Raw genomic sequence first — 13209 nt, 5'->3', positions numbered from 1 at the left:
AAATGATTAAAATTCTTACTCAGATTAATCACAGGGTTGCTGTGGATCAATATTGATTAATTACGATTAAATATCATTAATTTTTAATCTGCATTAATCATATTTCATTTTGCATGAGCAAACACTCAAGAAAGAAGGGAATATATATGCACTTAAAGCTGCAATGAAGCTGTTTCCGTGTTTGTTGATGCTGTGGTCATAGTGCACAGTATGGCTGCAGCATCTGAAATCGCATCAGTGCCTCTTGCTACTGTGGCTGCTCGTAGTTCCGCTTCCCACAATGCACGTCGCAACAAATTTCCAAAAATGCCTGGCTGACCTACTAGCTCTGTTTGTAAACAAATGGATTGTTTATGGTGGAGTACACTTCAAAATTGTTCACCATGAGGGAAGAGATTCAGGTGAGTAATCACGGAAAGACTTACAGATTTGTGATATTTAGGCTATGACTGGGGTTTTACAGATTTGATGAAAAATTGGTGACAAGTCTGTCGCAGCTTTAATGTGTTAAACACCTTTAACAGTTTCAACAAAATAACTTGAAACAAAACAACTTGAAACAACTGTTCCATCTTGTTTATATTTTTTTCACGTTTCCATCCAGAGAGTCAACATGCTGTTTAGTGTCTTCCATCTTTATGGGCTGGTTCTGCTGCCTGTCACTAACGGATCAACTGCCCATTTGTTCATGCACGGCAGTAGCTCTACTTGGACAAACGCCCTAATGCGTTGCCAGAGACGTTCAGAGTCATTCTGCACTGCAGATGGGTTAACCGTGATATTTTCTTATCAGGTTAATCATGATGTTGGATTTATCAGAGTTAGCATGTTCATTTTGACAGCCCTAGTAAAAATAAAAAAGGTATGTGAATGACCATTCCTTTGCACGAAATTGTACTAGAACTGTATATAAGTTTCTTTTTTTCTTATTTTACTTTCTGTACATTTTTATTACATCTTGTATTTATAATTTACAACAGAGATGACATCTACTGGCAAATTCCTTGTATCCACATCTGAACACACATCAGAACTGTGTGTTGAACTTCCCCTCCTCGCTCAGAGACATGCTGTCCTTGTGTTCTACATATTTCATAATATCCCTGCATAAAACCCCAGTGACCTGATAGCCCAGAGAGTGTGTCCTCCTTTCACCTTAAAAATAGGGCTTTGAGCAGCGGACTACACCCACTCCCTTAATGAGAGTTCACGTAACAGTCCTGCTGGTGTCACATCCCGTTTTCCCTCAGTTGCAAATACAGGTTAAAGAATGTAGGCCAGCGGTGTCACGTTACTTCTACTACAACACAAAAAACACTTATGACTTCTCAGGTTATATTCACCGCCACACAAAAAAACAGCAACATTAAAAAGGTTTTGGTATAACAGTCGACCTGGTTTCAGTGCATAACTGCCAGCTGACCTCACAGTGGTGGCGTCAGAAAAATATGGGTCCCCTGAGCCAATATGCTGTCGTGGGTTAATTGTTACTTATTGTGTGGTTTTGCGTGTTTGCGCTGGAGGGGAAACTGACAGGAAGTCAATCCCTGTGTGTCATTACTCACACTTGTAAAAGGGGCCACTATGATCTTTGTCTTTCTTGGATGAACACCAGCTCCCTTCAGATGTCACACAAGAATTTCAGTGTTACTAGATACTTGTTTAAAGCTGCAATAGGAAACTAGCTTTAATGATCAGGAAGAGGCGCAACTTTCACATCACAAGTTTATATGATAGGATACGACAGCACCTCTGCAGGTCTGTGAGGTTTTAGGGATGGTCTAGGTTTCCAGCAAACTTAAAATAAAACATTCTCTTGAGCAAAAGCAGACACTATGCACAGACGTGTTTGCTCTTTATTTATGTTGTTTTACCTCATGTTTGCCTATTCGTTCCCTTTTGAGGATTATATACCATTTGTTTATGCTTACTGAGGTGAGATTCCTTATGTAAGTACTTTAATATCACCTGTGCATCGCATTCCTTTCTGTTTTGCCTCTGCTGCTTGGTTTTCATACATGCAAACAAATAAATATCAAATATCAAATGAGGCTTAGACGAAAATGGCCTTAGATATAGAACTTCAACCCGGTGGCTGCTACCTAGTGTAAGCTAAGAACCAAAATATGCACTTTTCCCAAAGGCAAAGGTTTACATGTTATAAGAATTAGCTCTTTTGTCACAGGAAGGAAGTTTTGAAATCTCATACATTTCAGCGTTGTTAAAAACCCCATACCATGAAAGTTACGAAATGAGACAAAGTCAAGTGTGTACAGCTTTAATCTGTGTCTCCACAGCGCTTTAAAATTCTGCTTCATCACCAGAACGCTATCAAAATCAAAAAATGTTGTAGTGAAATTGAATTTGAGTGAGTTTTCACATCAAACATCATTAGTGCAGAAAAAACTTACAGAGATTAAGCACAGCGTATTAAATTCCTCAGTTAACTTTGCGTTTTCGTGCACACATACAAACATTTCATTTTAAGACACACAGCAAGGCAGTGAATTATTATCCAGAAAAAAAATCTCTGTCTCTCTCTGTGTGTGAGTGATACCTTCTTTAGCTGGAGTGCTTTGCGGGGACTGGGTGAGAGACAGAGACTGAGAGAGAGTAGAGCCGTCATCAGAGGTTAGCTCGTGCTCGCCATCTGCAGTTTGGGTGGGAGGAGGTCGGGGGAAGGGAGGTGGGGGGTGGATGAGAGGATTGCGGGGTGGTGTAGGGGATTGAAGTAGTGGGACAACAGCAGGGGTGAGTGGGATGAGAGGTTTGGGTGGGGGTGAAGGGATTTGGGATGAAGGGTCGGAAGGGGGGTGGGGGGTGAGGAAGTGGGAGAGATTAGTGGTAACACACACATGTTAGAATAAGGCCATGCACAGCTGCTTTTCCACAACATTTCCAAAATCAGGTTGTCAGAGTATGATCACTCATGTGTTATCTGTTTCTCGTGGATGCCGAGCATTCCCTGAAACATTTAGTTGTGCCGTCATATTAAGGTGACAGACTGGACAGTAACTTAAAGGCCGGGGGCTGCAGTCCCAGATAAGCCAGTTTATCTTGGGTAACATACTGTTCCAACTAAACCAACCTGCTGAAAAGAGGCCAACTTATAAGCTCTTATTCATAGTTTTTCAAATAGATAGTAAAGTCGGGTGGCAGGAAGGGAATGAAATGCACAGTATGTTACGTAGTGCAGGGAAAGATTATCACATCAATCCAGGGTAATATTATTGTATGTCAACTTTCAGTAGAGTTGTAATGTTAAACAGAATACTGATGCACTAGATATTATTACATATATGTAGCTGTCTGAGAGGGTGCACCAGCCTACACAGTACAGATATGATTGCAATACTATTTTGCACAAAATGTCTGGAGCATAACACTTGAAACCTATACCATTATGCAAAAACCCCACCCTTTTAACATTACAGTATTGATATCAGGCTCAAAATGAAGGGCTTTTAATACTCTTACTGACCTTGCCTGTGCAGAGTCGAACGAGCATTTCAGTTTCTCAGTCAGTCATCATTATTTTAATGTTCACTTGCGTGTGATTTTTTTTTTTTTTTTTTAACAGTGACTGTCTGCAGCAGCTTTTAAAACAACTCTTTTGAGGACAGTAAATGTTACAGTTCAGCTCAGCATCAGCAGCTTCATTAGTTTTAAACAGTGAATGAATTGACATTCGCAAATCAATTTATTAGCATGTTCATTAGCACATTCAGGGTTACACATTCAGTTGGCTGTCGTGCCATTCACAACTCATTCATGCGCTGTCTATGCGATGTGATTGCATAACAGTCTGGTCTGTGTAGTGAAAGTGCACAAAAATGGTTACGTGCAAAAAGTTGAGTGTGGGGTCTAGTTGGAAGTCAACTACATTAAACAAAAAAGTTAAAATGGGTTTCAACTGTATTTATGTTTCATTTTCTACATCTGATTTACATTGTTACTATAAACCCATGGATGCTATTCACACAAGATAAAAACCTACGTATGTGTCTTTTGTTTGTGTGTATGTGTGTGTGTGTGTGTGTGTGCGTGCGTGCAGCATGTATCAGGCCATTCCAGACAGCCCCCAGCTTGCATCCAGATTGGCCACCGGGGATTCATGGGGCTGTGGGGGCAACAGTGTCATAGCAACAAGCTCCGTTCATGTGGCGGGTGTGAAGACCTGCTGTCTGTTCAGTCTGCCATCTTAGTCATTCTGGCTTCTCACACATGTGCACGCACACACACACACACACACACACACACACACACACACACACACACACACACACACACACACACCACTTCATATACAGTTGAACATTTTCATAAACATGCATGAACACATGTGCATACTAATATCTATAGCTACATGTGCATAAACAGGCTAATAATTTGCCTCAGCCTGTGCACAAGGAGACTGATGGACAACCCCCTTTATTGTCTGTTCACTATTGATTTTCCCCTGTTTCTCTGAAAGGCAGCAGAGCAGAGGGCTAATATGATTAGCATCGACTACCCTTTGTGTGAGTGTGTCTGCGCAGACACAAGGTTAGCGCAGATAAAGACACTAGTAGAGCCCATGGGGACAAACCCTCATGTTAAAAGGTATATGTGTGTCTTGATGGTATACCCAAGTTAGTGTGTTAGGATATCACTGTGTCCAATGGGACGGGTGCTAACAAGAGAGTGATATAGACAATGGTTTGTGCACTGCAGATGTCGAGTAACAACAAAACTGCAGAGAGATCACAGTACAAATTCAGTCATCCATCAACAAGTGACTGCACGAGGAGCAAGAGCACAAATGTAACTGCACAATAAGGTAAATCCTGATAGAAATCTGCTTGTACTGAAATAACAGTTAAACAGGGCATGACCCTGAACCCACAATCTGTCTTTTTGGATTGCTATCTTATAGCTGAAAGTCAGATCTGATGGAGCACAGTTAACAGTAGCCTGACAGAAGCAAGCAGGAGTTGAAATTTAATCATTTTCCAATTCAGTTGACCATTCATTGTACTATCGGAGCATGGGAGGAATATAAACTAGGAGAGGCATTCACCATTTCTGAAATAAATATTAATAGATATCAATAAAGACAAGAAAAGTAAACCTTGTATACTAGGTATGGCTGTACTGGAACCACAATCTTGTCAGTCAGATTAGATTTGGCTGTTCAATATGAGGCTTTGAATATTTGTTAATTTTCAGTGATGATTTCAATCTTACTTAATACAACTAATACAACTACTGATAATAATGTACAGAACATGTTCTGCTAAATGTTATTGAACTGCAAGTTCTTTTAGTTTTAACTATGAACTGACAGTGTGCAGCTTAGACAGCAGTCCTACTGCTCACTCAAATGGAATGACACAGTTCCTCTCGCTGCCTCAAACTAATCTCAAACCGCGGTTTACAGATGATCTGTGGCTTACACATGCCTGCTTAATAATTTTGTTGTTAAACGAAATGCTGAAGGGTTGACAGTAAGGACAGGATGTGGCTCAGAGCTCATGTCCTGTGTGCATGTGTGTGTGTGTGCGTGTTGAGTCCATATGTCTCTCAGTGTGATTTGGCTCTGATGCTGTTTGCATTTCGAGCTTACACAGATCACATCCACAAACGAATGCACATTCATGAATTCGTGAACTAGGGAGTGTGTGTCTTTGTTAGTTTTGGTGTGTGTCGTACCGCTGAGGCCCAGTTGTCTTCTCTCTATGTTCTTACGGTACTCCTCCAGCTCCTTCTCCGACAGCTCACTGAAAGGGTTGGGAGGCAGGGGAGCCATCTGCTCCTCCTCTGTGGGCACGTATGGCTAGGGAGGAGACGGGAACACGGGTGAGCATAGTAACTCACACACAAATGCACAAATACACACAGAAGTGCATAAAGCTAAAGTCCATAAAAACACACACAGATGTACGTGCCAATGCATAAGTGCATGCAAACATATAAAACAACTCTGTCTTCCACTTACACATGTACAACACTCACTGGAGCATAGCTTAAACTAATAAAACCACATCATCAACCACATCACACAGACTCAACTGATCAAATAAACACTTCACAGAAATTCTCAACTGATTAGATTGTAAACCACAACATCTTTATAACAGACTGTCGAAAATTAACACTACAAGACAAGTGTTAATGCAATTTATATCAGGCGCACCACTGTACCAACAAACTGAGTTGAGCACACATGCACAAATGACACAAATACAACAAAATGTCCGTTTTGGTTTATGTGAAATGTATCTGAAGGCTGTCATGCACCAACAAAACACTAAAAATGTGAAATGTCTGAAGGAAGAAAACAATATAAAAATAAATGTAATTCTGTACTTCATTACACAACTCAATTTAACATGCGCCATTTTCTGTTCTGAGTGGGCATAAAAAGTGTCTAAAACAAAATTCTACATAATTCAGGGTGGTGAATTAAACTGAAAAAAAAAAAAAAAAACACTGCAAACTGAAACAGAAAGAAAAAAAAAAATCGCTTATGCATATTTACCAGAACTTTGATCTGCACCATATCCTTTAAGACAAAACACCAATCGTGAATAAATCAGCACCAAAATGTTTTTATTGTGAGGGAAATTATTTTGTACAGGAAAACTGTCACCATGCTGGTTTGTTCTGCATAATGTGTTCAGTTGTCTCCCCCTAGTGGACAAACCTCTCATTAAATGTTTCATTTCTGAAGCCATGAGGACATCCACACTCAGTGGTGTTTCCACTTATTTAACCCATTAGTCTCCTCATTGCAGTTCTTACAGCAGCGTACATCTTTATCTTTCTTACTAGTTCATGAAGTTCAGTACAGCTCCACCAAATTGCGATGCAACCTGAACAAATGTCAAGTCAGCCAGAATTACACATTTAAATTAAGGTAGATGATATGTGTTTTCATGTGTCCAATAACAACCATCCTATTATGCGCCTTGATGATGGAGCAATATTTTGAGTGCAAAGCATTTTTGCAGACAGGTAACTAACTTAGTGAACTTAGTCAAAAGTCTGAAAAGTTAATTTCATCATATGTTTTATCCTTAAACACCCTCAGTTTTCCATATTGGGATACTGCCATGCCATCCTTTCATCCACAGAGAGACAGAGTTAATAGAAACTTAGATTTCATATGACATTAAACATGATTTTTTTTTTTGCGCGTACTGGGGTCAAAACTGAATAACAGTACCTGTATGACAGTTTGTGCCAGGTGCAAACTAAAGACTCTTCACATGTAGTTATAATCTCTGAGCTCTTTAAAGGAAGGATACTGACTGTAGCTGTAGAGTTCCTAATGTTGTTTATTTTTCACATTTCTTCTTTAATAGTAATTAACTCTACAAATGTTAAAAACAGACACTCTTCCTGTATTCACTATGTGGCACAAGTGTTTGAGGAAAAAAGTGAATCTGCAGAAAGCTGAGTGGATTTGGAGTTACTCTACAGGTGTGAGTATTGCAGAAGCTGATTCTTACCCGTCGGGGTTCATCCACAGGGATGCCTGCAAGGTGCTGAGAACGCGGCCCTGACGTCATCACATCAAACCGGTTCTGCTCTCTTATCTGTAGCAACACACACATAACATTGTTATTGAACTGGACATGATTTTAAATGATAAAAACTCACAGCATTTTAATGCAAATATTAAACTTGCAACTCTGAGTTTATTTCTGATTCCACACATCAGCATGTGATGATTATTCCACTACTCAGCTGAGAATTTCTCAGAAAAATAAAACAAAAAAACTAATGGCAATGAACATTCTAAGTCTGAATCCCTCATTCTGATGGAGAACAAACATTCACCTTGTTCCTCTTCTCCAGCACCTCATTGGGGTTTGTGTTGAGGGGGACAAACTGATTGGGGTCCTCAATGCGGATCGGGGTTCCCGTCTCATCTGCCTTCATCCACTAGAAAAGCAACAGAAAACAGATGAGATCAAACTGATTTGAACATCAGAGCAGCAGCTGTAGTGGCACTAGAAATGTGTGTTAAAACCAACTGATGGAAAACAACCACATACCATATCTAAAATGTTTTTTTTGGACAAATGATTGTAAACATGTACTGTGCTCTGATCAGATGTGTCAACTGCCCTTGTAACATAATCTCTTTTTTCAGTTAATGGCTAACTACGCTGTAAAAGACTTTTTAGTTCAACTACCATTAGCTTTATTTAATGAGCAAGACTGACCTTTATTTTTTGGTCAAAATATTTTTGAGTACAAAGCTTTTCTTGACATTTTACATTTCTAACATAATAGGGTTGGACTGAAGGTCAAACAGGCTCATCATGGAGACGTGGCAAATATTTTAAGACCAATCAGAAAAACAGCTCGTAACCTTGTAAGGAAATGCAACTATATTCTTAGTGTTTTCTAAGCCCATCAGGACTGTGTACTGTGTCCACGAAAAAAAAAAAAAAAAAAAAAAAACTATTATAATAAAAACATGGAGATGTCTCATGTTTAGTTTGTACAAAAAATTCTGAGAAAAAGCAGCATCTACAAATTTAGAAAATGGGAATAATTTTCTGAAGTTTTAAAGTCAGTTAAAGATGAATTAATAAAGAGTAAATAAATGTTATACTCTGTTCAGCCGACAGATGGCGTTGTAGTATTAGGTTTAAACACTGATGTCCACTCAGCTCTCACTGGTTTTGATCTGAATCCCATTACAGACCATGAAGACTTCATCATGTCATGTTTGCATTTATTTTTATTTCTACACAAACACATTCAACCAGTTAAAAGATGGCGCAAAAGTGTGCCCACTATAACTTATAAAAAAACTTTACATTTGTAGAGCTGGACTCCTCAGTCCTTCTGTGTGACTGTGACTCCTCTTACCGTGGTCGTCCGGTGGTTGTAGCGCTCCTCTCCTCCCTCCACGCTGACCTTGGTGTAGCTATTCGGTGAGTTCAGCCAGCGTGTCTTCTCCCTCTGCTGCCGCTGCTGCAGGAACTTGAAGGGCAGCCGTGTGGCGGCGCTGTCCCCGTCCTCCTCGAACATGAATGCTGTGACTGTGGCGGGGATCTCCACATCACTCTTGTGCCTCGGCTTCTCCCGTACGATTGGGTGCCTGTAGGCATAACCTGTCCTGTAGCCCTGCAGCAAGAGACAAGACGACAGCAACAGTTTGTTCAGTGGAAAGTGGTGAAAGTCTTTCTGTTACAATAAATAATTTAAACACGTAAGATAAGATAAGATAAGATAAGATAAGATATATTTCATTGTTAACAGCAGCGACATACAACAACCAAGTGCCAAGAAAAAGACAGGTAAAACCACAAATGACTGAAAAATGAAATATAAAGCAAAAAATAACAAATTTGGAATTTATATAAATATAGAATTTGAATTAAAATTAAATATTAAGACATTTAAACATGGCACCACATACCACACCACAGTGCATATATTTTAATATTATCTCTCTATGTATCTTTTCTTTTTGCAATGTGAGCAGTCAGTTTCACAGTTTGTGAGAAAAATCAAAGAAAAAAAAGACAACAGTGATGTGACCGCAGGGTTTCTGGCAGCTCTGAGGACAGAATCAGAGATTTCCTGTCTGACCCGTCCCCTCACCCCTCCATGCCTCTCTTCCCTTCTCTCATTTATCCTCCTCTCCACTCATTTCCACTTCTTTTGTCGCTGTCCTCTCACAGAGTCCCACTGTTTTCCAGACATTTTTCCACACTGCCCTTGACAGTTATGTTCCGCTCTTTTCTGTTTTGTCCTTTTGTTTTGCCATGGTCAAAGCTGACCTTTCAACTTAACTTGATCCTGCTTTTTTCCCTTTTTTCTTTTAAATGCAGCAACTGTCAAATGCACAAATGCTGCTTTTCACTTCACATGAAGTTGAAAACAGACAGCTCCTTATATTTCTGTTCTAGCTGCCAGAGTGAAGAGGGGGTAACTTCACTGAACAAAAACATAAACGCAACGCTTTCGTTTTTGCTCCCATTTTACACGAGCTGAACTCAAAGATCCAAGACATTTTCTATATCCACAGAAGGTCTATTTCTCTCAAATACTGTTCACAAATCTGTCTAAATCTGTGTTAACGAACACTTCTCCTTTGCAGAGATAATCCATCCACCTCACAGGCGGCAGATCAAGATGCTGATTAGACAGCAGGATTAGTTCACAGGTGTGTGCCATAGGCTGGCCACAATAAAAGGCCACTTTAAAATGTGCAGTTTTACTGTATTGGGGGGTTCAGGGGGGTCAGGAAACCAGTCAGTATCTAGTGTGACCACCATTTGTGTCACGCAGTGCAACATGTCACCCTGGCATAGAGCTGATCAGGTTGTTGATTGTGGCCTGTGGAATGTTGGTCCACTCCTCTTCAATGGCTGTTGCTGGATATTTGCAAAAACTGGAACATGCTGTCGTATATGCTGATCCAGAGCATCCCAAACATGCTCAATGGGTGACATGTCTGGTGAATATGCTGGCCATGCAAAAACTGGGATGTTTTCAGCTTTCAGGAACTGTGTCCAGATCCTTCAACATGGGGCCGTGCATTATCATGGTTAACATGAGGTGATGGTGGTGGATGAATGGTGGATGAGCACTGGACCTCAGGATCTGGTCATGATATCTCTGTGCATTCAAAATGCCGTCAATAAAATGCACCTGTGTTTGCTGTCCATGACACATGCCTGCCCATATCATAACCCCACCACCATGGGCCACTTGATTCATAGCACTGACATCAGCAAACCACTCACCCACATGATGTCATACATGCTGTCTGCCATCTGCCCTGGACAGTGAAAACTGGGATTCATCCATGCAGAGAACACCTCTCCAACGTGCCAGATGCCATCGAATGTGAACATTTGCCCACTCAAGTTGGTTACGATGACAAACTGCAGTCAAGTAAAGACCCTGATGAGGACGACGAGCATGCAGATGAGCCTCCCTGAGATGGTTTCTGACAGTTTGTGCAGAAATTCTTTGGTTATGCAAACCCATTGTTGCAGCAGCTGTCTGGGTGGGTGGTCTCAGACGAGGTGGAGAAGATGCTGGATGTGGAGGTCCTGGGCTGGTGTGGTTACACGTGGTCTGCGGTAGTGAGGCTGGTTGAATGTACTGCCAAATTCTCTGAAACGCCTTTGAAGACAGCTTATGGTAGAGAAATGAACATTCAATTCATGGGCAGCAGCTCTGGTGGACAGTCCTGCAGTCAGCATGCCAATTGCGCGGTCCCTCAAAACTTGCAACATATGTGGTATTGTACTGTGTGTTAAAACTGCACATTTTAGAGTGGCCTTTTATTGTGGCCAGCCTAAGGCACACCTGTGTGATAATCATGCTGTCTAATCAGCATCTTGATATGCCACACCTGTGAGGTGGATGGATTATCTCGGCAAAGGAGAAGTGTTCACTAACACAGATTTAGACAGATTTGTGAACAATATTTGACAGGAATAGGCCGTTTGTGTCCATAGAAAAGTTTTAGACCTTTGAGTTCAGCTCATGTAAAATGGGAGCAAAAACAAAAGTGTTGTATTTATATTTTGTTCAGTGTGCTTTTTCTTCCCCTTAACCTCATCCCTGTTCCTTGGGTTTGCAAAACATCTGAAACAGATAGCTTATCTGATGCAAACATTTGGTTTATGAGGTGTGAGAGAGAGATGTGACAGAGGAGAGGACAGATGGAGATGAGCTGCTCAATTGCACGATGGGCTGAAAGGTGATGAGTCACCAAGAGCCGAGGGACTGGAAAAAGAGAGAAGACATAGAGGGCAACGTCGAGAAAGACTAAAGCACAGATTGGAGGATGTCAGACAGAAACAACTACGCAAAGACAAACAAAAACAGACTGTAAAAGAAGGATGGAATAAAAGCAGAAGGGCTCAGGCTGACTGCTGCACATGGTGACCCAAAAACAAACAAACAAACAAAAAAAATCATCCCTCCATGCATCCCTACGAAGCGTTTCTCTCACCGTTTTCCAAAAATGTAGCATTGTGTCCTTCAATATTAATCCCTCACAAAATATTTTTTGCTTCATTGTTCTTCCAAAAGACTGTTTGACTCTTCGGCAACATCACACTATTATTTTTTATTGTTCTTTTTCATATCAGTTCGGCTATAGTTACTACATTTGCTCATGAAAACATTTAAAGAACTAATCGTCTAAACACAGCATATATTATTACTCAACGGAACCAGACCTTAACAAAGATAAAAGACAAATATGTGAATGTAATGTGGATTTGAAGTTATTTTTACAAAGAAAAAAAAAAGATTAAAAGTAAAACTGAACTGTTGATAAAAACCCTAAGCAGCAAAAGTTCAAATATTATAGAAAAAACATATAAATAGGACAATTATTTCTAAATTTGAACATGTATTGTGGTCCACCTTAGATGCCGCTGAGCCTGGAGAAGATGAGGTTTCCTTTCTGTACAGTGAAAACCTAATAGGCATTTGTGGATGTAACTATACGTTGTTGTACTTCAAAGGTTTGCCAAAGTAAATCTGAGCCCCTGTTGTTTTATCAGCTATAGCTAAATGATGGCTCTTTATCCAACAATGTCTGAGTGAGAGAGATCACAGAGATTGAGTTTCAGTTCATGCCCTTTCCCTTCATACACAGAAATTCCTGCGGATTCCATGAATCTTTTAATGATGTTCCACACCATAGAGGGTGAAACATCCAAACCTCTTCCGGCATTTTTAAACCTTTTAATGATTTTCTCATGTATTTGATTGTAAATCCTGAGTCTGTACTTGATCCTGGGGGCTAGAGACATTTCCTGCTTGCTGCATTTGTATCAAACCATGACTGCCGTCACCTGCTGACATCAGCTGTTTCAGATTACATCGATATTCAGTTTTAGTGCCTCTTTACTGGTCAGGATCACAGAATGTACTTGGCTGTTGTGAGGTTGTGCCTTCCTTCCACTATCTGTGTGTTATTACCATGAAAGTCCCTATAATCTGAGCCACAACTTCATGAAAACAGCAAGTTTTGACGATGATACTCGTCCATTTCTTTTGTAGGGATTTATGCTGCCTTCACATGCTATCGGGAAGATTAACCTTTCCACTTGTGCGTTGTGTTCAAGTGCTTTTGATGTCGTAGCGAAATGAAAAATGGCTGACACGCAATTTATTGTGACCTGCTACATGGGTAAAACAGTTTTGGATGTGTTATTTCATCTGCAACAGCAT

At 40.3% G+C, this 13209-nt stretch overlaps 1 protein-coding gene across 7 annotated transcripts in view; it reads right to left on the bottom strand.

The window, feature by feature from the left end:
• add3a (adducin 3 (gamma) a) overlaps window positions 1-13209 on the bottom strand; it is a 120277-nt gene that overhangs the window by 2675 nt on the left and 104393 nt on the right. For 3 of the 7 annotated variants that reach the window (XM_030135759.1, XM_030135770.1, XM_030135751.1), the window contains 6 exons: window positions 8869-9126; window positions 7825-7929; window positions 7494-7580; window positions 6521-6544; window positions 5692-5815; window positions 2558-2650 (listed from right to left, as the gene is read on the bottom strand). In XM_030135759.1, coding sequence (XP_029991619.1) covers window positions 2558-2650; window positions 5692-5815; window positions 6521-6544; window positions 7494-7580; window positions 7825-7929; window positions 8869-9126 — 691 coding nt within the window. Of the gene's footprint in view, window positions 1-2557; window positions 2651-5691; window positions 5816-6520; window positions 6545-6585; window positions 7307-7457; window positions 7581-7824; window positions 7930-8868; window positions 9127-13209 lie in introns of those variants that run through there. The other 4 variants (XM_030135789.1, XM_030135780.1, XM_030135798.1 and 1 more) reach the window with 4 other exon arrangements.

This window comes from Sphaeramia orbicularis, chromosome 1 (genome assembly GCF_902148855.1).
Source record: "Sphaeramia orbicularis chromosome 1, fSphaOr1.1, whole genome shotgun sequence".
Taxonomy (NCBI): domain Eukaryota; kingdom Metazoa; phylum Chordata; class Actinopteri; order Kurtiformes; family Apogonidae; genus Sphaeramia; species Sphaeramia orbicularis.
This window is presented reverse-complemented; position numbering and strand designations above follow the sequence as displayed.